The 20,862-nt window shown below is 35.8% G+C and overlaps 5 protein-coding genes across 10 annotated transcripts; 1 reads left to right on the top strand and 4 right to left on the bottom strand.

The window, feature by feature from the left end:
- Positions 1-228: 228 nt before the first annotated feature.
- Positions 229-1,135, bottom strand: LOC8289817 (putative cytochrome c oxidase subunit 5C-4). 2 transcript variants are annotated; one of them, XM_015722660.3, is made up of 3 exons: positions 1,038-1,135; positions 817-845; positions 229-674 (listed from the first exon to the last, which is right to left on the bottom strand). In XM_015722660.3, the coding sequence occupies exon 3, from the start codon at positions 663-665 to the stop codon at positions 468-470; it is 198 nt and encodes a 65-aa protein (XP_015578146.1). In that variant the 5' UTR covers positions 666-674; positions 817-845; positions 1,038-1,135; the 3' UTR covers positions 229-467. The 2 variants fall into 2 exon arrangements, with proteins under 2 accessions (XP_015578146.1, XP_015578145.1); XM_015722659.3 differs by having other exon boundaries at positions 784-845; positions 1,038-1,112.
- Positions 1,136-1,471: 336 nt separating this feature from the next.
- LOC8289816 (DExH-box ATP-dependent RNA helicase DExH17) lies at positions 1,472-10,888 on the bottom strand. Its single transcript, XM_048374363.1, has 27 exons — positions 10,056-10,888; positions 9,345-9,525; positions 8,811-8,972; positions 8,284-8,521; positions 8,164-8,200; positions 8,037-8,083; positions 7,755-7,792; positions 7,522-7,543; positions 7,200-7,412; positions 6,936-7,092; positions 6,785-6,836; positions 6,270-6,341; positions 6,098-6,147; positions 5,877-5,994; positions 5,723-5,786; positions 5,568-5,651; positions 5,330-5,455; positions 5,051-5,247; positions 4,779-4,967; positions 4,415-4,666; positions 4,223-4,272; positions 3,950-3,967; positions 3,428-3,510; positions 3,148-3,346; positions 2,935-2,972; positions 2,477-2,845; positions 1,472-2,395 (listed from the first exon to the last, which is right to left on the bottom strand). The coding sequence occupies exons 1-27, from the start codon at positions 10,214-10,216 to the stop codon at positions 1,830-1,832; spliced, it is 3,783 nt and encodes a 1,260-aa protein (XP_048230320.1). The 5' UTR covers positions 10,217-10,888; the 3' UTR covers positions 1,472-1,829.
- Positions 10,889-11,623: 735 nt separating this feature from the next.
- Positions 11,624-14,355, bottom strand: LOC107261689 (pentatricopeptide repeat-containing protein At5g42450, mitochondrial-like). The gene has a single exon (XM_015722664.2). The coding sequence runs from the start codon at positions 14,078-14,080 to the stop codon at positions 11,882-11,884; it is 2,199 nt and encodes a 732-aa protein (XP_015578150.2). The 5' UTR covers positions 14,081-14,355; the 3' UTR covers positions 11,624-11,881.
- A 414-nt stretch (positions 14,356-14,769) lies between these two features.
- Positions 14,770-17,459, top strand: LOC8289815 (high affinity nitrate transporter 2.7). Its single transcript, XM_002524618.4, has 2 exons — positions 14,770-16,014; positions 16,931-17,459. Exons 1-2 carry the CDS (start codon positions 14,870-14,872, stop codon positions 17,181-17,183), a joined length of 1,398 nt encoding a protein of 465 aa, XP_002524664.1. The 5' UTR covers positions 14,770-14,869; the 3' UTR covers positions 17,184-17,459.
- LOC8289814 lies at positions 17,205-20,858 on the bottom strand. Of its 5 annotated transcripts, none has more exons than XM_015722681.3 (7): positions 20,608-20,858; positions 20,423-20,533; positions 20,036-20,125; positions 19,718-19,944; positions 19,163-19,210; positions 17,895-18,072; positions 17,205-17,708 (listed from the first exon to the last, which is right to left on the bottom strand). In XM_015722681.3, the coding sequence occupies exons 1-6, from the start codon at positions 20,807-20,809 to the stop codon at positions 17,905-17,907; spliced, it is 846 nt and encodes a 281-aa protein (XP_015578167.1). In that variant the 5' UTR covers positions 20,810-20,858; the 3' UTR covers positions 17,205-17,708; positions 17,895-17,904. The 5 variants fall into 5 exon arrangements, with proteins under 5 accessions (XP_015578167.1, XP_015578168.1, XP_025014123.1 ...); XM_015722682.3 differs by having other exon boundaries at positions 17,205-17,609; XM_025158355.2 differs by having other exon boundaries at positions 19,862-19,944.
- Positions 20,859-20,862: the final 4 nt, after the last annotated feature.

Genomic DNA, 20,862 nt, shown 5'->3' with positions numbered 1-20,862 from the left:
CTCTAAATATTCTCATCACTCCATTTTAATAGTGGACGAAGAAGATTTTATACTTCCAACTATGACAAGTTAATAGGGATGACTCCTCCTCTCTAATACAGAGTTTAGATGAGATAAAATGAGAGGACAATTAGTCTCCCTAAACCAATTAGAAACATATACTAACAATCTGATACTACGAATAAGACACTAATTATCAAAATAATATAAGAAGCAAACCCACAACCCAATCGCAATGCTATGCCCTTTTCATTATAATACTGACCCTTTACTCAGATTGCAAAGTATGCATAAAACAGTCATTATATCTCTTGGAAATGACTAAAATCTTCTTAAAAGCAGTAACAGAAGCATAATCAAAAGGAACATAAGTTGGCTAGAAACTTTAACGTATATCCTAGTTCCATATTAATCCACCTCTTGAAAGCAAACAAAGAAAAAGGAAAGTCACGTCCTATAGCTAGATGCTACTCATCCTCCACCACAACACTAATTTCACCTCTTTCAAGAAGATCGTAGAATTCCTTAGCTCTCTTCTGGTTATTCCAATGGTGCATTTTCCATAATAATCCAGCACCAAGGCCGAGACTTATACCATAAATGATCTCTTTGATAATACTTGGACCGTTGTACGCAGCATGTGCAACCTTACGAGCAGCAGCCATGTTTTTACTCTGTTAAATTCCACACCCTCAACTATGTTATTCTCACAATTATTATCATAAGATATAGGAAATATCTTAACATATAGCTTCACAAAACAAAGCACATAATATATATTACTATGCACTGGTAGTTCAGTGACCGCCCACTAACCAAATCTCAGTGATCCATCAAAAGGTTTACTGAGGAAAAAGAAAAAAAAGAAAAAGATTATCGGTACATTTTTATCTCGTAATTTACCATCAATGTTAAGCAGAGCCTAGATTTTTGTTTAAGGAAAAAAAAAACACCACTCAGTACCATAACACCTAATAACAATCAAAATCATAATAATATAGCAGTTGTAAGCAAAGTTAGAACTAAGAATTACTTACAAAGTGATCGAGAATGGAATTTGGAAGAAGGGATTGCAGGGAGCGAGCATACAGTAGCAATTTCTGAGAGAATCTTATAGAAGACAGCTATAGAAGAAAAACTTGACGCACCGCCACGGCTACCACGTCAGGTTTAATACAGATGCGCCACATAAGTTTGGCATGCAAAGCATGTCAGAAGTATTTATTTATTTTCGAACAAAATGTCAGAAGCATTTAACTTGTAATGTTTCTATTTAAATCATATTCGTATATTTAAAAAAATTCCTATTAAGAAAATCTTTTACTTTCAATCACTGACTGGAATTATAATTTCCTTATTAATTAATTGTGATTTCACAAAATTATTTACTTTGTCACTAATAATGTCTATGCAAGAAAAGAATAATCACTGATAATGTCAACAATCCTGCATCAATGAGAAAAGAAGACAGTGATCATCAATACCAATTTCTCAGTGAGTTTCACTTGCGACTGATATCGTATTGAAACTCCAATCCAATAACATATATCTTCCAGATTTTATTTTTCAATACGGCAAAGGTGCAGAGAGTATGCAAGGAAAAACTAAAATTCCAATTTGGCACATGTTGAAATACGGAGTTGCACCTTATGAAAAATACCGTTTCACTTGGTAATGCTGATGGCGTTGGCACTCGCTCCAGTATTGAAACGTACTATAACCAGGAGTAAGGAACTAAAACAGATGAATCACATGTAGACTGACTATTGTCCGTCCACTCATATTACCTGAAACTCTTGTGTGAATTTCAAATAATAAAAGAAAGACAATCAAAGAAATGAAAACACACTTTCAAATCCAAGAAATGAATCTACTTCACTTGTTTTGCCTTCCACTGCCAGCGAGCAGCACTGCCTTTTTGATCCATTTGAGGAATAACGCTTCTTCCTGTTATACTCCATGGAGCTTGCTGTGTCCATCGATCCAACGGTATCCTTTATCATGGAGATGTCAAAAGACAAAATGCCAATTGAAGATGGAGCATTACTGATGTTTGAAACTTTTGGAGGAATACTCAAACTCTCGTGCGTTCCACGTGGGCTACGAGAAGATTTCCTTTCAATCACCGTTGCCCCACATGCATCACCAACTATTCCTCCAGGCTCCAGTTCTGAAATGATTATACTGTTCCTCGTAATCTTGTCGTCAGACTTCATTTCTCTCAATGCATCAGAAGCACCAATGTGAAAGTCAGGCAGATTCTCAGCGTAGTGTTCCATTGTCCAGGCCGGAGATTCCGACTGCTTAATCTTCGATAACACAGGAAAATTATCGGCTTTTTCCCTTATGTGCCCAAATATTGTTTCTTCAGTTAAATTTCGCATGTTATGCCCACCTTGAAAATGAAAATTATTCATCGATTAAAATAATACGAAGCTAAGAATGATCGAGTACTGTTATCTGGTATAAGACACACCTTTCTCTTCCATCAAGTTCATCGTAAACAAACTTCTAGCAGTTGTGCTAGGCTGTAGAGTCGGAGAGCTTTTGATATTATGCTCATTGTGCTCCATCTCCCTGAATTCTGAAGTCAGATTCAGGACAGTCTGTTGTGAAGTTTTGCTTCCCTCTGTGACCTCTATAGCATCCGGCTTACCATCAAGCATAAGGTCATTCTCGTGACGATGCTTTCTTGTGAAAAGATGGGTCTCTAACGATGGAGAACAGGCAGTTCTTGAGGGAGTGAAGTTGGGGAAGTTCTTGGCTTTTTCACGTATATGGTCAAATATTTCTTGTTCAGATACAATTTTAGAATTGTCCTTTTCTCTTTCAACAGCCGGCGCACCTTCATTTGTCCACATAAAACAGTGGGTGAAGACAGGTTCACCCAGATAAGATTACGAAAAGATTGACCAGATTTACTTTAAGTTGTACCTTCTTCCAACTCTTCATCTATGAGTTTGAAACTCGGCCTGGATGGAGAAATTGAATGATTTAATAATATTGAACAAAAGAACATGTTAATGACCAAAGAACTATATAGTAAGAGGTCATTGCATCTATGATAAAAACTTTTACTGTCAGGTAAATTTATCATCAAAAGGGCAATCTTACCAAAGAGAAAAAATCTGGAAAACAAACACTCACATTGAGCTGTTATCTGCTTTAGATTTTTCCCAATTGCAAAGCCTATCAGATGAAGCATAAGATATAGTTTCATTGTCATCTTCTATGACACAGACTACCTCAGGCGGAGGAAAAAATGAAGGCCGTTTATGCCCACGTTTGGAGTTCATGTCTGAATCATTGTCCATCAGTACAAGTTTATTATGGAAGTCAAGACCAACTGCAAGAACACAAGGGTTTTCACTGTACGACTTAAGGAACAAGCCGAGTTAAAAATAAGACATGATAGAAGGGCTTTTACTGTATTCTTCAAAAATAAGATCAGCCTTGACTGTCATCTTCTGTCCTTCAGAAATTGATAAAAGGAGTGTTGCGCTGTAGGGACTGCATATGAAAATGAACCACCCAAGCCACAAATAGTATAACTATAGAAGCAGTTGGCAAAATATTCTATTCTAAAAAAATATAAGCTGTTCTTTTTCACACATCTTATTTTCTAAATAATCAAGTCTTATTGCTAATGATAGCATAGTGTTGCAAAATCTTATAGGTGACTGGTGCTGATAAAAGTTGTCAATATTAGTAGGGAACATTCCGAGTAAAAAATCCAAATCCTTACTATTTTAAAAAAATTACAATAGGAAAATCTCTTTTCAGGTAAAGAAACTGCCTTTACAAATCACTGTGCCTTAAGTCTAGAACTTCTCTTAAAAAGTTCGAATAAGTTTAGTCATATCATACAATGGGAAGGAAGAAAATTTATAGGAAGACTTGGAACACACTAGTGTTTCTAACATGATAGCCTAGAGTTTTAAGTCTGTACCTGGTGAACTCGTCGACTCTGCCATCTCCAAGCAGATGAAACAGAAAGAAGTGAGTGAGAAACAATGATGCTCATAAGAGACTAAGCATAATATAGAGTTGGTATTACATAGATATTGTTTATATGAGAAGAGGAAATTTTCTGGTTCAAAAGCTATTGGGAAAAATATGTGAGTATATCAGAAATTTGTTTGGTAGAAATCCCTCTTACATTAATAAGCTTGAATTGCTAAACTAATATGCAACTCCTCAGGGTAAACAAATTATTCATCACCTTATTTTCTCATGAAAATGAATCAGGTTATCTTCTTCCGTAGCAACAATCTGTAACAAGAAAATTCACTGTACTCAGGCGCATTTCTTTTGAAACAATAATATCTATCTCTTATTCGTGCAGTCCTATTACATTCTGCTGGCATCAGTTCTGCAAGAGTTGAAGAAAATGAAAAAGAGATCCTCAACATACCATATCAGCATAATGTCGTTTGATTGATTGGACGGGTTGTGATAATCTAGTCAATGTCACTACTAGTTTGGACTTCCCTTTCCTCTGGCAAACAGTTTCCTCAATCCTAATGTTGACTTTTGGAGGTAATGACAGCAGAGAATCCTTGATATGATTCCCAAATGGGAACTTCCGGCCAGTAACTATCTCTATTCTCCTCGGATCAGCTTCAGCTAGTTCACCAAATGATTTGATACCCATTGAATGTAGAGCCTGAAAGCATAATTTATAGGACATAGTGAAAAATTGAATGAAAACATTTAAGATGATAACGATTTTCTCAAAAAGAAGATAAAATAAATAAAAACTGGATGTGTTCTTAAACCTTTGCTGTCACCATGCCTATACCAGCCAATTGTTTCAACAAGTATGGACTATCATCCCATAGTTTCTGATACAATGATTTGGCTAGAAGGATTGAGTTCACAGCTCCTTTATAATTCTTTTTGAAAATAAAGTACTCTCTCATGCACTTAGCAATTCTGCACCCGTTTGAGCATATAGAATTTGTGTCCTAGAAGGGAACAGCAGGTTTTAATTTTATCAGTTCTCAAGCATGAGATAATCAGATATTTTAAACTGACAACAAAATAAAACCTGGGTTAGGGATAAATCATGAGCTGAAGGATCCCCAGTCAAGCAATCATTTGCTAAAACAAATATCTTCTCTTCTCTAGTTTGAATACGTTTTTTCCGTTTCCCTTTATCTCCATTTATGTGAAAGCGAAGTCGGCCATCTTTGTCGATATTGATGTCATTTAGAAGCTTCTTCTCAGTGCGTCTGAGTTGTATCCCTTCATTTCAGCAACTAAATACATCATTCCTTCTGGTAGCCATTATATTAAGCATATAACCATTATATAGGTGTATACATACAAGCAATTTCCTCTGCACGGCAGATAACATTAAGTGCATCTTCCAAACTGCATTTATCTGGGGTCTGCATGATGTGTTTCATCGTATCAAGTTTCAGATAGTACTTGGTCATCAATCTTCCAAGCTCTAAGGACACCAAAGAGATGGGAGATAGAAACTTTGTCCATGACACCAAAGAGATGGTAGATGGAAACTTTGTCCATAACAACTGAAAGATTCAGCTATCGCTTTCTAATACCTAGTGGCTTTAGAAGGAATCCATCTTCACCCGTCCAGATCATTTCGTGGCGTGACAACTCATTAACTTTCTGAAGAGAAATCTCTGGCATGACATTCCATTGAGGAGCAGTCAAGAAGAGAAAATAAAAGTAATTACCAATGTAAAAACAGTACCTTGTACATGCTTATCTATTCGATCTGTAGAAATCCCTTTTCTAACTGCATATCTCTCAGGGTTCTGAAATTCAATGCATTAGAAGTTTCAAAAGTATTAAATGACTAAGAATATCAAGATGATAATGTCCAAGAGATGCTCAGGAATTCGTACCTTTTTCATCCTCACATATAAATATGAGCACTTCACCCATTCGATTGCCCTTGCAATGTCAGAAACAGTCAATTGAACTATCTCTGCAGTCAAGTGCTCTGTCACACATGAAAGTAATCTAAAAAGAACAAGGGAAACATCAGCAACCAAATTATAACAGAGTTTTTCCAAAATGCACCAGTTACAGAAATCACTATGGACAGCACAGGTTATAAACGTACTGCGATTCTACCATTTCACATCCATTCAAGAGATTCTCATATAGATGAACCTGTAGTCACGTATCAAAATGTATCTCAAAAAGAATCAAACACTCATGACATCAGATGGGACTAATTAAATTAAAGAAAAGCAAATAAATACAACAAAGGGCGAGAAGAAGGTTTAGAATACTGTTTCTCTTCTTGTCATGATTATAACCAGTCCAGTATCATCAAATGGAGGCCGACCTGCTCTCCCACACATCTGGATAAGAACAAATAAGTAAATTAACTAATTAAATCTATGTAGTAAGACTAAGCAACTTTTTTCCTTCTAGGGAAAACATGGTTACTATGGCATTGCATATGTTTCCACCCATATAATGTTTTTATCGTAATTTTCCAAAGAATAACTGAATTTTCAGGTCACTTTCAACAAAAAGCTTGGGTTCAGAAAGTAGTGCCTAATTTTCAGTTAAAATGTTTGATTAGCCAACATACAGCAGCTTACCGTGGCAAAATTAAGAGCAGTCCCTCACAAAATATTCGTTTTTCCATATCTCTATTTTTTCTTGATGTAATTATCATTTATGAACAAACAGAACTACAGCTCTGGTGTTCATATTTCAAGCTTATATATTTATCACCTTCTGGAAAATAGATTCATTACATTAAGTGCTTCACATTGCATCAAGTGAAGAAGAGCACCTGCAGTATTGTGGATCTGTCATACTCCATGTAAAGACCTTTCTCCTTGTTGCTGAAATAGAAAAAAGATTTGAGTGATTAAACATGAATAAAGGTACATTCTAGTTTCATAAATCCTACTAAAAGTACTTGGAAAAATTTCTTGGCATACAAGTGCTGTGTTGATTTTATGACAACTGTATGTGCGGGTAAGTTGATTCCATGAGCAAGGGTGTTTGTAGTACACAGGATTTTAATATCACCCTTGAGAAAGAGACTCTCAACAAGGCTGCGATCCTTCAAGCAAAGCCCCCCATTGTGATAACCAACTGTTAAAATTCAACTAGTTAAATAAAGTTTCACTGCTGGAAATAAACTTGAGGAAGGGCGTAATCATATTAGGTATATTGTAGTGGGAGTTAGGTCACCCATGTACCCCCGTAAATGATATAAGATTGCATTTGTCTGTCACTACATGACAGTGAAGCCTCCCTCAGCCTTTCCTGCTGTTCTTTGTCTTTGATGAATGGATTTGAATAGCCAAAGGTCATTGCTGTCTGAGACAGTCGCTGTGCTGCTTCTTGGGCTCCTTTTCTAGTTGAACAAAAAACAAGAGCAGATTTCCCTCTTGAATATTGCATCAAAATATCTGCGTCCCAATTGTAACCACATGTTTAAGCTATAATCTCTTTCGATATTGAAAATTCAGAAACATATCAAATAGTTCTCAGCAAGTTTGTCCAAATGTTGTCACTTACCAAAAACATAGTTTTGAAGGCGCTGGACATGAAAGCAATACAAGCCATCAGAAAAATGAGATGTGATTATTGTTCTGTATACAGGTTCCAAATGAATAAAATGTACATACAGACATATATATATATATACATATACATTTTTATATATGTATCTATGTGTGCGCGCGCATGTGTATATATATATAGAGAGAGAAAGATACAGATATCTGGGACTCATTATGATGAGCACTTACCTTTTCAAATAGAAAGTCATTCTTTGCTGGTGTGTAGCCTGCAATGGTTGCAACCATGAGAACACGGTAAAACAATGGCTAGCTTAAGGCAGAAAATGGCCATGCCCTAAAATAGAAGTCCCATGTGCCCAAAAGGCCCAAAACCATGTGAAGAAAAATGAAAAAATATAAATGATCTCCCAGTATCATGCATCTCATATATTTATGATCGTTATAGTAATCGAGTAAGCTTTCCATAAGAATCAAATTTTGAAATGAGGAGATCAATGAAGGCAGGTATACCAAAAACTTTAGTTGTCAACTTTACAGGCCTCATTTCTTCTCCAAACCTGCACGTTATTGTAACCAAAAGTGAGATGAACTTACTGAAGGTGAAAGAAATACATACACAGAATAGCATAAGAGATACCTTTTGATTCCTTCGACCGGAACACTAAGCCATTCAGCTGCAGTTATGAGATGCCATCCCTAAATTAAATTAGTCCATATTGACAATATAGCACATACCAACATGGGTTAAAAAGTTTACCAATGTCCTCAATGTTCGGAATTGTGGCTGAAACTGCCAGAAAACGGATACAAGATAAAGGACTTGATTTCATTTCAGGGTTATGAGCAAGCATTTTTATTCTACTAACTATTGCCTCCAATGCTGCTCCCCGCGGATCATTCAGTAGGTGAACTTCATCGATAAGCAGAAGAATAATGTCACTAAAAAAGCTCAAACCACCATCCTTTATGCGATATCGAGTCACAGCATCAAATTTCTACATAAAGGAAACACTAAAGAATCATTATTAAGTTGAAAGCCAAACTAGAGCGCGTTCAACTAGAATAAGAAATCTGATTTAGGTAGATTAAATCAGCTGTGAGATGCCATTAGTCATTTGAGGTATAAACTGATGCATTTAGGTCTGTTGTTTATCAAAAATTATGTAGATATGTCTGTGGTTTCTGTGATACTTGCCTGCATACTTACATCAATAGCTCTCCATATATTCACTAGAAATAAAAATTAATTAGAAGTCAGGGCTCTCCGTAGTTTTGCATACTGACCTCAGGAGTAGTTAGGATAATATCTGCTTCTTGTACCGTCCTTTTGTTGTAAAATTCATTGTCCCCTGTCAATTCCAAGCAATTTATACCCAGTGGACCAAATTTCTGATTCCAATCCCGGAGTTTTTCCTGCACTAAAGCCTTAGATGGCGCTATGTAGATCTTCTCCCCATGTGGAAAGAAAGTAGAAGCAGGAAATAAGTAGCAGGCTATTAACTAGAGAGAAAAAAAAAAAAAAAAACTTATAGTCTCACTAATCCACTACTAGATCGTATCAAATTCCTGATAAAATAATAAGTTATCAAACAATACAATGCATATCTCTGCCTGAAGTGGAATGAAAACATAAAGAATGGAAGTGGAAAAAAAACAAAATTAATGTCAAAAGAAAATCGGTGGCTCAGCCACCAAGGTCTGTACTTCTTTGCTTTCCGAAGATATGAGAATCAAGAAATTGTTTTCTTGTATCGCTACTGAACTTCAAAAACAAAACATCTAAACTAACTTTCATTATAACTGTGCTTGGGAACTTACTGTCTTCAGAGTTCCCTTAATGTGATTAAACCTCCCTTCAGATATGAACCTTGACAGAACCCTCAATATACAAAGCTCAAAGAGCACTGTTTTACCACTTCCAGTTGGTGCTGAGATAACCATATTAATATCGGAGTGGAAACAGATAGGAAAGCACTCACTTTGCAGCGAATTAAAGTACCTGCATGAAACAAGATATGAAAATTGAATGTTTATATTTAATAACCCAGCACCAAAATTGAAGGAAGATATAATAGCCTGATGATTGAGAAAGAGAAATTGTTTGACATCATTTGCACATCGTGCACAATCAGGACATGTATGATTATGTATATATAAGAAGGGGACCAATGAGAGGAATAAGGAAGGTCTATAGCATATGTTTGGCAGCGTAACTATGTCAATGAGCAGCATGTTCATCTTACACATACGGTTATTACATGTTTGGTTCACCTTAGAAATAAACGTTACTCTAATTTATTTTTGGAAATATGGTTACTCCAAAATTATTACTTAATATTCCAGATTCCTTTTCCAGATAAATTCAAATGGAAAAGAAAAGGGAAAGAAAGAAAGAAAGAATCCTACTCAAAGAATTACAATCCATTCTCATTTCTAATGAACTTAAATTAGTAGCGGTGAGAACACAACCAATAAAATGTCATATCCAATGTTTCCAATTGATTTAACTTAAATTAACTTGAATATTACCTGAAGCTGAAAATTGAACGAAATATTTCTGGCAAATCTGATAGAGACTTCAGAGTATATGAATCCATTGCCAAGCTTGTTTGCTGTGAGAATAAAATTAAAGAAAAAAAATCACAGCTATTACTAAAATCAAAACATATTAGCATGCAAATGATGAACATAACTTAATTCATAACTGCAGCTATAACCTGTCCAAAAACACACAGCATTAAAAATCACCAAACAGTAATCTAAAGCTATCGATCCAATTACAACTGAACACTAACCACACACACACACACACACACAAAAAAAAAAAAAGAATAAAACAGTAACACACTCAGAATTAGCACATAAGCAAAAACTGGAACAAATTTGCAAAGTAATTATGCAGAAACGACATCACTTACAGAGAAGACAACAAGAATGCAAGGAAAAATCAATCTAAAGCGGGAATATTCAATGCAAGCATCAGAATTACGGTAAGAAAATCAAAGAAGTGAAATGTGAAAGCAATTTGCGATCCCTAATTACTTTCTTGAATGTTGAATTCGCTAAGTGACCGCTTAGGTAAGTACGTACGCACAAGTAGCAAATTCAGCGAAATTTGAAATTTCAAAATGAGAAGGCCAGAATCGAATATAAGTACGCAAGAAAAAAACGCGCGAAGCGCAGAGTACGTAAAGATGGGCCGGTGCTGTTGTTTGGATTACTTGATTAACCGAGGAATGAATTTGCATTTGCAACGATGTATATATAGCTTTTCTTTTCTTGTTGGGCTAGCCTGGGTCAGCAACCTAGGGCTCACTTGATAGTTAAAGCCTTGTATGGAGGTCTTAAAATAAAAGCCTTTATTTTATAAAATCTACAAAAATAAATAAATAAATTTAAAAGAACTAACTTTTGATAAAATCTAATTTTTATGCATATAAAATTCATGAAATCCTAAAAAAGTCAGCATAAATCAAAATTGAATTGTTCTTCATTCATTAAATGGGAGAAGCAAAATCCACCAAGTATGCGAGTCTTAAGTCCATTATTTTGACAATTTTTAGTAGATTCTTTTTGATAATTTCTAAACAATGATGAATTTTTATATGAGCTTTGCTAATGCTTGCAGTTTTATTATTATGATTATTATTATTTATGAAGGGCTTTTGTATCAGAAAATTAGTTTGTCTTTCATATAAATCCTCAAATGCTTGTTCTCTTTCTCGTCAACCACCAATTTCAATTTGTCGCCAATTTTGGAAAGCTGGCAACTAGGAGAAGTAGGACAGAGGCGTATTGCTTCATAATTAATGCCGCAAATAAAGTAATTATTAGGCTCAACTTCTTATCCTTTTGTTTTTTTATATTTTCTTCTGACATTGTTTTCTAGTGCATGTCTTTTTGTGCTTTTGCATGTGGAATTTGATTAATTATCTGATGAATTTATTCCTTGAATATTTTTCCTGATGAAGTGCATCCTATGTTTCTTCACTCACATAAATGGGTTTAGTGCTGCAAACCTTTTGGAAGTTCGAGATGGCAATTGAAGCTAGTTTACTGCTGCAAAAAGCAAGTACTTCCTTGCTACAGAACCCAAAAAAATAAAAATCCTGTCATATTAAAATGAAAGACCTGCTGGCTACATTTGATCTTTGGTGCCAGTAGAATTGTTGCTATCTGCTAAAGAATTTTAATTCCCCTCTCCCTTTACCTTGGTTTCTATTCTCTGTTGTGAAATCGACCGGAACTGTGCTGTTTTGGTTTATCTTTGGCCCTTGTAAGTAGCCTCGCTCATACATTAAAAAATAATTTACAGAAAAAAAAAAATTAAGAAGTAAGCAACTCTGGAGGTATGACTATTTTCTAAATAACAAGCATTTCATTTCATATCCTAGGAGCTCTAAGATCTCATAAATCTCAGCTGACTGGGAGTGAGCTCCATCTTCTGAATAAAAAGAATGGACTCGATCTCTAATCTCAACCCAACTACAACCACCGCTCTTTTTCAATCCCTTTGCCTTCATTAGTTTCCTAACTTTTAAAACATCCCTCCATCTTCCAGCTGAGGCATATATATTTGACAGCAGTACATATCCTGCACAGTTTTTCTCTGCCATTTCCCAAAGTTTCCCGGCCACTCTCTCAGCTAACTCCTCATTTTTATAAGTCTTACAGCCGCTTAATAAAGCTGCCCATGCATTAGTTTCCGGTTGAAATGGCATGGAATATATAAACTCCTCCGCTTCAAAGAGACGCCCTGCTCGAGATAGCATATCTACAACGCAAGTAAAGTGTCTTCCTTTAGGCTTCAGTCCATAAACGGCCTCCATCGAATTAAAATACCAGAGTCCTTTATCAACTAATCCGGAGTGAGAACAAGCAAACAGAACTGCCAAGAACATGACCTCATTCGGAGCAATAGATGAGGTCTTCTCCATTTCCTCAAACAAAGTAAGAGATTCCTCTGCAAGACCACTTTCTGCAAGCCCTTGAATCATCGCAGTCCAAGAAACTTCATTCTTCTTGGGCATTCTATTGAAAACCTTCTTAGAGCTCTCAATATCCCCAGATTTTGCATACATGTCAGTAAGAGCAGTCCCCACATAAGTATCACATTGAATCCCAAGTTTAACTATCTTTCCATGTAGGTTCTTACCCTTGTCCAAAGATGCTGTGCTTGCGCAAGCACAAAGCAAGCTAGAGAATGTGGATTTGTTTGGAATTTCTCCTAACAAAATCATTTCGTTGAAGACCTCAAACATTTCATCAAATTGTTCACAATCTAAATGACCAGCAATTATAGCACTCCAGGAAACATTGTTGCGCACCGGCATGATATTGAACAAATACTTTGCTTCTTCCATATGGCCATTCAAACTATACCCTCCAACCATAGCATTCCATGAAACCATATTTTTCTCTAAAATCGTATCGAATAGGAAGCGCCCATCCTTAGTTTCTCCACATTTACAGTACATATCAATGAGAGAGCTACTGACAAAAACGTCTTTTTCGAACCCAATTTTTGTAACATGTCCATGGATGTTCATTCCTGCTTGTAAGGCTTCAACACTAGCCAATGCACTTAGAATACTAGAGAAACAAGATATATTTGGCTTGAACCCTTCTTGAATCATACGGCAGAAGAGTCTCAACGACTCTTCAGGGTAACCACTCTGACAGTATCTTGCTATCATTGCACTCCAAGAAACCTCGTTTCTTTGTGGCATCTCGTCAAAAATTCTTCTAGCTTCTCCCAGTTCATCCATTTCCACATACAAGTCTAGTATTGCTGTCCAAGAAACAACATCTTTCTCCTCCATCCTATCAAACACTTCCCTAGCCAAGTGTATTTCACCCATTCTCAAGCATAACGTAATCAGAGAATTAGAAACTGCTAAATCATGTTCATATCCGGTTTTAACTATCAAGCCCAAAACGCTCATTCCCAATCCAAAATCACCTAAATTTGCACAAGCTCTAACCACAGAGGTAAATGTGACTTTATTTGGTTTGACCTCAGATTCAAGAAGTTTGATAAATAGTTTCATAGCTTCAACACTAAAACCATTTTGCACATACCCACTAATCGCTGCAGTCCAAGAAACCACATTTTGAAATGGGTTTCTTTCAAAATACCACATTGATTCTCTCACTCTTCCATATTTCATAAACCCCGAAATTAAAGCCGTCCAAGAAATCTCATTTGTTTGCGGCATTTCATCGAACAACTTACGAGCTTCATCAAGATTCCCCCGTTGTACGTTAGCAGAAATCATACAGTTATGTACAACAAGATCAAACCCATCAAAATCTTTCGAGATCTGATCAGCCTCAGCTGATTTCCGATAATTTAAGTACATAATCAAGAGCTTAATCGATATATATTGCTCCGAGGAAATACCCGTTTTGAATAAATGGGCATGAAGGGCACTCCCATCTCTGATTAAACCTTGGTTAGTGAGATTTTTTAAGAGAGAAACACAAGTTTGTGCATACGTTTTGAAATGGGTTGCTGGATTTATAGCTAATAGAGTTTTAAGAGTATTTTTCATGTGGGACAAGGTAAGAGGTAGTTAAGTTAGTTAGGAGAGAATAAAAGGAGGCAGTCCTTTGTGTTATGCCGTGTTTGGTTGTGCATGTACTGTTTTGTAATTGTCAAATAGTTTTAATTCATTTGTTTTTCTTTTGTAATTGTAAAATTTTACCCTAATTTCTTTTGTCAAACATTAAAGATTTTTCCTAATGATAGATCATAGTTTTGGTATAAACTCAGGTATGGGAATTTGAATAACGCAAAATGGTATCACAAGTCTAATGATTTTCTATTTTTCTTTTCATTATTGATTTTATGATCGATTTATGTATCACAAGTTCAATGAATATTACAAGCTTGAACTCAGATACATTATTTTGATTTGAAATTACATCAGCTATGTTTTTAACTATTTATTACCCTTTATTTGTTTTTAGATCCAAATCCAAAATCTTGCTTCAGTTAAAAGATATATTTACAGTGAAATTAATTTGATAAATATAATTTTGAGTTAGAGATATTCATTTCATTCATTTATGTACTAGTGAGCAAGAACGTTGTTGATTCAGGCAGAGTCCAAGCCAAATATGTGAAGGAGTCGTGTTTGAGACTCGCTCCAGAAAGCATGCCTGAATATATTAATGATGCATGGGCACCATACACCTAAGAAATTAAAGGCCGCATATATATTTTTCCTTTTTATTGTTTTAATATTTTCTTAGTAATTAAATTATCTATCACTCCTATAAAAAACTTTTAAGTTATAAAACCATTGCTGCACTTTCTTTGTTTATATATCTCAAAAAACATGGAACAAACTCCCTCTCAAAAACAACCTTCCATCTCTCTTCGTCTCGACAATGAAAACAAAGCAACTGAATTCCGTCCACTCTCATTATCATCACCTCACATGGTTGCCTTTCACTTGGCATGGCTCTCTCTCTTCACTTGCTTCTTCTCCACCTTCTCAATTCCTCCTCTTGTACCTATCATCCGCCGTGACCTCCACCTCTCTGACACCGATATAGGCCATGCCGCCATCGCCTCTTTTGTTGGTTCCATCTTCTCCCGCCTTGCCATGGGCCCTGTCTGTGACCTCCTGGGCCCACGAATTGCCTCTGCTTCTCTCTCTTTAATCACGGCTCCCATCATCCTGTCTACATGTTTCATCACTTCTCCTTCTTCTTTTATTCTCATTCGATTTCTGGTTGGTTTTTGTCTAGCCAACTTTGTAGCTAACCAGTTTTGGATGACTTGTATGTTCTCTGGTTCTGTTGTTGGTCTTGCTAACGGGGTAGCCGCTGGTTGGGCTAACACTGGAGCCGGTGTGGCACAGTTAGTCATGCCACAGATATATTCTTTAATCAAGACTTGTAGGCTAACATCTCCATCTACTGCTTGGCGTGTATCATTTGTTATTCCTGGAATCTTTCAAGCTTTTATGGCTGTAATGGTTCTCGTTTATGGCCAGGATTTGCCTTCTGGTAGTTGTAAGTATAAAGATTCTGAACACTCTAAACAACCTAAGAAAGACAACTTTCTTGGAGTTCTTTTTGATGGGCTAACGAATTATAGAGGATGGATACTAGGATTAACATATGGGTATTGTTTTGGGTCAGAATTGACAACCGATAATATGATAGCAGGGTATTTCTATGATAGGTTTGGATTGAACGTTCAAGTTGCAGGAATGATTGCTGCAAGTTTTGGGATGGCAAACTTCTTTACAAGGCCAATGGGTGGAGTTTTATCAGATAGGATGGGGAAGAAATTTGGGATTAGAGGGAGATTATGGGGGCTGTGGATGGTACAGACGATGGCTGGGATTTTGTGTGTGATACTGGGAAGGGTTAGCTCGCTTTGGACGTCTGTTGCTGTCATGTGTTTGTTTTCTGTGTTTGTTCAAGCTGCTTCTGGCCTCACATTTGGTGTGGTTCCTTTCGTTTCCAAGAGGTACTCTCAAAATCTTGTCGTACTCTACTGTGACTTTAATTTACGAATCTACATATAGGAGCCTCAATGAGTAATTATGTATTATTGTAGTAAATATTTCAAATTCTTTTTTAATGCTTGGCCTAATTGACAATGGATCCATTTCTCATCTACATATTAAGGTTTCAATATTGATTATCAAGAAGTGAATCAAAGCTAATTCCTAACTAGCAACTTATTATAAATCTTTTTTAACAAAGTATTATAATTGAATTAGATTCTATTAACTAATTATATTCTCTATTTAAAAATATTATAATCATATTAAAGAATAATACAACTCTATAAGATTTAATTCTATTGAAAAGAGGTCTATGTAATCCTGCATTAATTTTTTTTTTTAAATTGAGGGGCAAGATTTTGTTTGAAAAGAATCCTGGCTTATTTTAAAACATTGGTTTGGTGCGATGACTACTGAATGCTGATCCCAAAGTTCAATTGAATTTCTTATATTTAATATTTAAGAATACTTATATTTCCATTTATTGATATATTTTATATAAACTAAGACTGTTTTCTAGTTTTCTATTATTATGAAATTAATATTCTAAATGTTCTATAATTTTTTAATTCACTAAATATACTAATCCTGAGAGTCGACTGTAATTAAGGAGGTGTCAGGCATGCAGAGAATAAATCAAATTCGGCGACTAAAAATTGACGTCCCTTTGTCTTGTCTGGGCGTTGCATTTCTTTAGTATAAGCTTGCTCACACACACACACACACACACACACTTGTCCATCATGCACTAACTTGCTAGTTGTAAGCTTACGAAGTTTTCAAGATTAGTCTTGTAGTAGGAAGTGTTTACATAAGCTGGTTCCCACGTGTGTATCATGCACCATTTGTATATATATTATGAACCTGTGATTGCAGATCACTGGGAGTGATATCAGGGATGACAGGGAGCGGAGGAACTGTGGGGGCAGTGGTTACCCAGTTATTATTGTTTTCAGGCTCTAGATTCTCCAAGCAAACAAGCATTTCTCTTATGGGACTTATGATGATTGTATGCACCCTCCCTGTTACCTTAATCTACTTCCCTCACTCTGGCGGTATGTTCTGCGGCCCCTCCGGCGATACAAGTTCGACGCATGAAGACGCTGAAGATTACCACTTGCTTGTATAAAGATGAGGGAAAAGATGGAGCTTAAAAGAATGAAGTTTCATCACACCTCAATAGGAGTTAAATTCACTACTCAGGTCCAAGATTTCAAGGAATTCAGAGAGCGACTAGCTGCTGCAGGCCAACAAAATTTATCTCAAATCTAAGAGAAGATCAACCTTAGATTATTTACCAGGACCTCCAAAAAGCATCTTCAACAATGTAGCATTCTACGTTATTTAAAAAAAATTTTGCAGCATTCCACTTCTACTGCATATATAAATGCTGTTCGTTATTTTACGTGGTAACTTGCAGACTAACAACTAAAATTCCAGATTGTGGTTTCCTATTTTTGGTCTAAAGTGAAAAAATCTTCAGTGGCTGAAGCATACCATTCTTTTTGCCATACCACGTTATACCTGCTGTGCAAAGAATCTCTTTCATTCGACTCTGCAAATGTCAAACTCAGCACATGCTCTGTTAGTTGCAGTTTGAGTAAGGATCAGTTGATGCAGTCACATGTTGCATAAGTATAGGGCTCATCAAAAACTGCGGAAGATAAGAAATTGGGGAAGAGACAGAAGAGTGCAGAAGACCAGAAATTCCTTCAAGGGTTGGAAATAAAAGGCTAGGTCTTTTTCAAAGACTCGTAAAACATAATTAACTATTCGAAAAGCTAAATGCCATGACTTCTATATAGGTTAGGTATAAAATTTGACTGCGCAGTTAATATACCTGCTTTTTCTCAATAAAGTGCACTGTCCCAAAACACAGAAAATGCTCTCTGTGAAAATGGCAAAACCCACCAGCCACCAAGAACTCCTACTAAGGTCAGCTTCTGGTCTTTTACTTCGACTGTGGCAAGGCAAAAAAGTTTGCAGTCTTGGACTTCAACTTTGTTAGCATATAATGACTGCAAAGCAAAATATATCTAATCAGTAAAAGTGGATAAAAGAAATTCTAGTTGGTAGTGCTGGTCATGGTGCATAAGAATCCCAACTAAAATTACCAGAAGTGACTCAGTCCTTATTAAAGGCAAGATCTTATAACATTCATTTTCTATTTTTTCGCTGTTGTCGGGAGGAAAAATGCAAATCGTTCCACTCAATATATATCCAACATACTCATTTTACATTCAATTCCAATCAATCCTCACTATCAAATAACAACCTCTGCGTTTATATCTGAATATACAGTCTAAGATGTTTACATGTCAAATCTTTTTCTCTTTTTCATTCTGCTTGCCTTTGCATTACAAACAGGATAGTTGCTCATTATGTAAGCCCGAAAGATGTCCTCTTTCCTTGAGAGAAAACAAACTGCTCTAATCACCCATCACCCATGAATGTAGTCAAAGGAAGAACGGATATGAAAGCCCACAAGAACTTCAGCATGTATGCAACCTAAAAAATTTATAAGCCTCAAAGAAAGCTTCCCACAAGAACTTTCTAAAGAGCAGATGTGCAATTTCTTGGATTGTATTCCCTCCTGAGGCTTTCAATGCCTTAATTTTGGACGTTGCCCATTGTGGGGCTTTTAGTGCAATGATATTCCATTTGCAAGTTCAAGAAAAAAGAAAAGCTTCCCTTAAATCACTATCACTGTGTTTAGGAAAAAGTGAAGCGCATAAAGAAAGGACAGGACAAATAACAAGAGAATAATGATAATAGAAATACACCTTGTTGTCTGAATGGAAGGGAAAGAAGAAGAACTAAAAATGGAGAGAGACTAATTTAAAATGATGCCAATTATGCTTCCATACTATGTCTTTTCTTTTTTCTGTTTTTCTATTCTATTTTACTTGCACAAAGTTGTTACAAAGACATCTATGTGATTTAACCTATTCTCTCTTTTCGCTTAGAGATATTCTTTATTGGGCTTCACGTGTCATTTTCCCCTCTCCCAAACAAGAAGGAACAGTCTTCTTCTACCCTTCCCAAGCATTCTCAAAGTGTCATAGAAAATATTAAATAATTTGTTAGCAGCAGGCCCAGGGGACATACCTTTAGTAAGTACAAGTAGGGTTTTTCACGCACGGATTGCTTGCACAACTGTAAAGTAAAAAATTGAGGTCAAGATCATTTCCAGTAATAGCCATATTCATAAGTAACTTGATCAGACAAGCACCTCTCTCTTTCTCATTCTCTCTCTCACAATGCATGCTAAACAGGATCAATAGCGCAGAATGAGACATTAATCATGACACAACAAGTGCTCGCTGTAGTCAGAGATGCAGTAATGATCACGACTATAGAGCACCTCCCTTTGTCTTCAAACTCATAGCTCAGCACAACTCTGATAACATCATTATCTAGAACATCACAAATACTTAAAGTAATTGTAATCTTAACTCTCCCAACTTTCATACTAAAGGCCCAAAAATTTATCAAGTATCACCTCAACTATTTCTCTATTGTCTTTCAAGTACTTAGATATACATCAGAGTAATATTTCCATCCATATTTTTACAAGTATAATCATGCAGCGATAACAATAACTCTTGTAGTAGAACTATCATCTAATGAAAAGGGTAGAAATAAGTAGCAATGTGGACAAACCTGTTCAACGAATACATAAACTGATAAAGGGCTAGGCTTGGTACTAAAGAGGAAAAGCACAACTTTAGTCATGAGTATAATAGGATGATCCCAATTCACCAAAACAGTGAGAAAGAAAAAAGCAGGAAGCCATAATTTTCTCACATATATCCAAATCAAAGGAAAATCTTTTCCCACGTTTGATGAGCCACCTGAAAAATCTCTATCATCCACCAATATATCTTGCCCTAAAAAGTCAGCAATATCCAAATATTTAGGAAAACTTAGTTAGGGTTACAGAATCGCACAAGCTTCAAATAATTATAATAAACTTCTCACCATCCATTGCATATGCAACTTGCTGATAGTAGCCTAAAGATCCAATTATAAATGATACACCAAGCAATCCTCCAAAACTTAATGCATTTCCTGCAAATTGCATACAAGATAATGGGTTGCAGAATTAAATTCATCAAGGCCTTGTTTGGAATTTTGTTTTTTTTTTTTTTGTAAAATCATGTCCGTAGCGTTTGGGAAGTGTTAAAACAAATCATGTTTTTTTAATTTTTTTTTTTAGTTGAAAGAATTGAACTCTAGATACTACAATCTTTTCAAATTGAATCAAATAAATACAGTTCAATTGAATTTAATTCTTGCTTATTTTTAAGACATGCCAAACACTATTAAAGGCAAGAGATTGAAGTATATAATTATTAATAAAATTACCTGATAAATGTACATTAGGAATATCTTGATGTATAAGTTTTGAGTATAGAGTGTATCGTTTAGGTTCAAACTGCTTCATCCATGTTCTTATAAGCTCAAATTTGCCATTTACTGCATTAAGTAAATAAACACTCAAAATTAACAAGTGAACAAAAGAATCAACGACAAAAATGAAAGGAAATTACCTGGATGTCTTCTAAAGATTGAAGTGCAAGATAGTTTAATTGGATTAAGGAACTTTAAACTGCATGCCATTTCTTTGCTACTGTATGAACAAAGCCTTTTTTCTTTTACGAAAAAGCTCAAACGGTGGCTCTGCAATCTAAAAATTTTCCGAAACGAATCTACTAATGCTGTTGATAATACGGCGTCGTTCTCCTTAAGCATTTGTTTTTATTATTATGGGTTGCACGTGTGCTGTGTTGTGGTTGTGGGTCCTT

Source organism: Ricinus communis, chromosome 5, assembly GCF_019578655.1.
Source record: "Ricinus communis isolate WT05 ecotype wild-type chromosome 5, ASM1957865v1, whole genome shotgun sequence".
NCBI classification, from domain to species: Eukaryota; Viridiplantae; Streptophyta; class Magnoliopsida; order Malpighiales; family Euphorbiaceae; genus Ricinus; species Ricinus communis.
This window is presented reverse-complemented; position numbering and strand designations above follow the sequence as displayed.